The following is a 3,618-nucleotide window of genomic DNA, read 5'->3' as shown; positions in this document are numbered from 1 at the left end:
TCTCTCTCTCTCTCTCTATCTATCTCTCTATCTATCTCTCTTCCTCTCTCTCTCTCTCTCTCTCTCTCTCTTTCCCTCTTTGCCCATCTAACAAATCATTGCTACTGAAATTGAGTTTGAGAGCTGGTAAAGGCAACATAAATGCTAAGAGTAGATAAAATATACTGAAATTAAATCACGTATACGCAACCGGTGAAAACATTTACTTTAAAATGAGAGGAAATAATAATTTCGTGAGAAGACTTTAACAATATTTAACAGTATTAACGTAAATATGTAAAATACCTGAAGAAATCTTGGATTTTCTAAATATTAGAATCAATTTCAATGCATCGCACGAATCAGTTATTAATGATTTACATTTGCCCATGCATTTTCATTCGTTTCGTATTTTATTATTTATCAGGGTTTTTTTTTTTATATAGATATATATATATATATATTTTACAGGTATTTGATATGATGTGGAGTGATCCTCAGCATATTGATGGATGTGTACCCAATGTATTACGTGGTGCAGGCACTTATTTCGGTCCGGATGTTACATCGCAATTCCTCAAGAAGCATAAATTACAACTCTTAGTACGTTCGCATGAGTGTAAAGTTGATGGTTATGAATTTAATCATAATGACTTACTAGTTACAATATTTTCGGCTTCAAATTATTATGCTATTGGATCCAATCGTGGTGCTTATATGAAATTAAATTTTAAATTGGAACCACATTTCGTTCAATTTATATCTGCTGCTTCGAAGACACGTGAATTATCAATCCGTCAGCGTGTTGGCATAGTGGAAACGTCTGCTTTACGCGGCTTGGGTGCCCGTTTGCGAGCAAAACGACTTGATTTAGAATTGGAATTTCAAAAACATGATCCTCATAATACCGGTATGATATTTTCGAAAGTGAAACATAAATAAGTAAAAAAGTAAATATATATTTCCGTAATACTAACTAACTAATAATTTCCTCCGCTTGCAGGCATTATAACAATATCGGAGTGGTGCGAGGCTATGGAAAAAGCTACACATTTAGGCTTAAGCTGGCGTTTGTTGAGACCACGCTTAGCGCCGTCATCACCAAATCAAGCGGAGTCTGAAGTGAATTATTTAGTCACCTTACAACTTTTAGACACGGACACAATGGTAGAATGATAATAAAGAAAATTTTTTTATTTTCTTTCAAACATATTTCTAATACTTAAGATTAAAGCTGAAGAGTTGGAAACCAGTGTTGCTGATTCTTTGTACAAAAATGTTAGCAGCCTGGAGGCTATATTCCATATAATTGATGCAGATCATTCAGGTTCGTGTTCTGTTTAAGTGGAAAATGACATGAAAGTGTAAGAAAATTCCTTCACTTTATTCCGTATTTTATTTAATGACCAAAAACCAAAAAAAAAAACAAAAAAACAATTCTTTGCGTTCTGAATGGGACATGCACTATATTGTCATGCCCAATTAAAAAAAAAAAAAAAAAAATTGGAACTTTATTCCCAACATTTTGGTTTAAATTAAAAAAATTGATGGCTTTTCATATTAACTTTGTCGTCACTGTCCGCTCGTAAAACATATATATACAAACAAATGAAAATGTTAAGCCCGGCCAAAATCGACAATTAAGTAGTCTAGATTACTCGGCAAGAGTTTCTTTGAAAATGCAACGTTATAAGGAGGATTGTCATAACAATGATTCGATCCAAACCATTTTCTATATGATTCATCATTGAAGGTTTATCCGTGCTAAATTTTTTGCAACGAATGAGAGCAAGTCGTGAACACAACTGTTAGCGAGGAAGTGCTTTTAAAGAGAGGATAAAATAAGGCTCACACGACTTGGATTATTGGAAACGAAGTTCAGTGCGAGACATGCAATAGGACAGTGCATGCTATAGGACAGTGTTATCTGTTCATAACGAATTTAATCGTGTAAAAGAGTGTAAACAGCTATTTTTTTCTTGTTAAGTGTAGAAAATTTTTTTTTATTTAAGTACGACTTTTTTCCGACGTTCATTTTTTATACCCTACGCTACTTATGGTACAAGGCTATATTAAAAATATACAAAATCACTAAGCTTGTCTGTCCGTCTTGTTTTCTTGTCTTGCTAAGATAGTTTGATGAAATGCGATACACTAATGTGTTTTAGCCCAAGCACGAACGCTATTGAAAATGGATTCAGATCGGATCACTTTTTCGACACCACTTCTCATATAACGCTTTATTGTAAAAATTCATTATACGAATAACTGCAAGGTTGTGTACGGTATTTTACGGTGATCCGTGGCCTGTTCTAGGCTTTTTATTTAATTTTTTTTCAATTTTAACCCATTTCTGTTTTATCTTTCACGTCAGGTTTTATATCATTGAGTGAATTTACTGCTGCTATCGATCTACTGGAACAACATTTGCCGGGAGTGAATCAGCGGGAACATCTTCTTCGCATGTGTCGCTTAATGGACCTGAATAATGACGGGGCGGTAGATTTAAATGAATTTCTCGAAGCATTCCGTTTAGCTGAACAGGCAAGAAATAAAAAAGGACCAATTGGATCGGTAACGGATAGGCGTATAGGCGGTGAAGATATAGAAAATCTTTCACCGAATATAAGCCTAAAAGGTGAAAAACTAATTTTCCATTAAATATTTAACTTATGAAAGTTCTTATAAAACATTCCATAGCTTCTAGTGCTACTGCAGCAGCAATTGCTGATGAATTGCAAGAAATGGTTTTCAATGACGTTGAAAATGATATTGACCCGTCTGATTGTGAAACGCAAAATGGTTAAAGTAAAAATATAATGAAAAAAGAATACTTTTTTTTTTTTCTTTGTTTTTGTTTTCAATATGTTTAGAAGAGCCTTCCAAAAGGAAACAAATGAATTCTCCTTGATGTTATCCCATGTATATTAAAAATTTGAGAAAGAGAAAGAAAAAACGCAATTTATCATAATTGTAGCGTTTTCATTAGATTTTAACATAAATAAGCAAGAGAGGCTGCTAAGTAAGCACTTGTTTCAATTATTATAACATTTTCTTCTTCTTTTTTTTTTTTTTTTGCCTTTTTTATTAAAGTCTTTCTATCGCCGTCCATTAGAATTCTTCGTTTATGTCGAGCAAAAATATTTTATTGTAATTTTTTAAAACCAATTATTAAGTTTGTAAGACTCTATTGTACAACTCGATGATACTCATGGCGTACTCTTTAAAATTTTAAGTCTTAGATTTTAATTAATTAATAATTAAATTTTCAATATTTATCCAACTAAATTTAAAAAAAAAAATCTTTTAATTATTTGAAAACCCAAAAGAATAAACTACTTCTGTTAACACAGCCAAAGCATTTAATAATAATAATAATAATAAAAAAAAAAAAAAGAAAAACTTTGTTAATATAAATTCAATTTTTAAAAAGCTTTCTTTATTATAATTTATTAAAAGATTTTTTACACCCGCGAATTATAAGAAACTATTATATAATAGAAATGCATGTTGTTTGCTAATATACCTAAAAAAAAAAAAAAACCAACTTGGGATCAATTGCAAAACTATTTACATAAATAGATAAGTTATTCCAAATAAAATAAGATATAAATTTGCATTCGTTTTGGATCGAATTGA

The 3,618-nt window shown here is 31.3% G+C and overlaps 1 protein-coding gene across 3 annotated transcripts in view; it reads left to right on the top strand.

Moving 5' to 3' along the window:
• Positions 1-3,384, top strand: part of LOC119631322 (serine/threonine-protein phosphatase rdgC) — a 73,007-nt gene extending 69,623 nt beyond the window's left edge. For 2 of the 3 annotated variants that reach the window (XM_038023429.1, XM_038023428.1), the window contains exons 9-13: positions 451-889; positions 983-1,146; positions 1,207-1,306; positions 2,354-2,617; positions 2,680-3,383. In XM_038023429.1, the coding sequence (XP_037879357.1) occupies positions 451-889; positions 983-1,146; positions 1,207-1,306; positions 2,354-2,617; positions 2,680-2,786 (1,074 nt within the window). In that variant the 3' untranslated portion in view covers positions 2,787-3,383. Of the gene's footprint in view, positions 1-450; positions 890-982; positions 1,147-1,206; positions 1,307-2,353; positions 2,618-2,679 lie in introns of all 3 variants that reach the window. The other variant, XM_038023427.1, reaches the window with a different exon arrangement.
• The last annotated feature ends 234 nt before the right edge of the window (positions 3,385-3,618 follow it).

The sequence above is a fragment of the Glossina fuscipes genome, unplaced genomic scaffold (assembly GCF_014805625.2).
Source record: "Glossina fuscipes isolate IAEA_lab_2018 unplaced genomic scaffold, Yale_Gfus_2 1, whole genome shotgun sequence".
Classification (NCBI taxonomy): Eukaryota; Metazoa; Arthropoda; class Insecta; order Diptera; family Glossinidae; genus Glossina; species Glossina fuscipes.
This window is presented reverse-complemented; position numbering and strand designations above follow the sequence as displayed.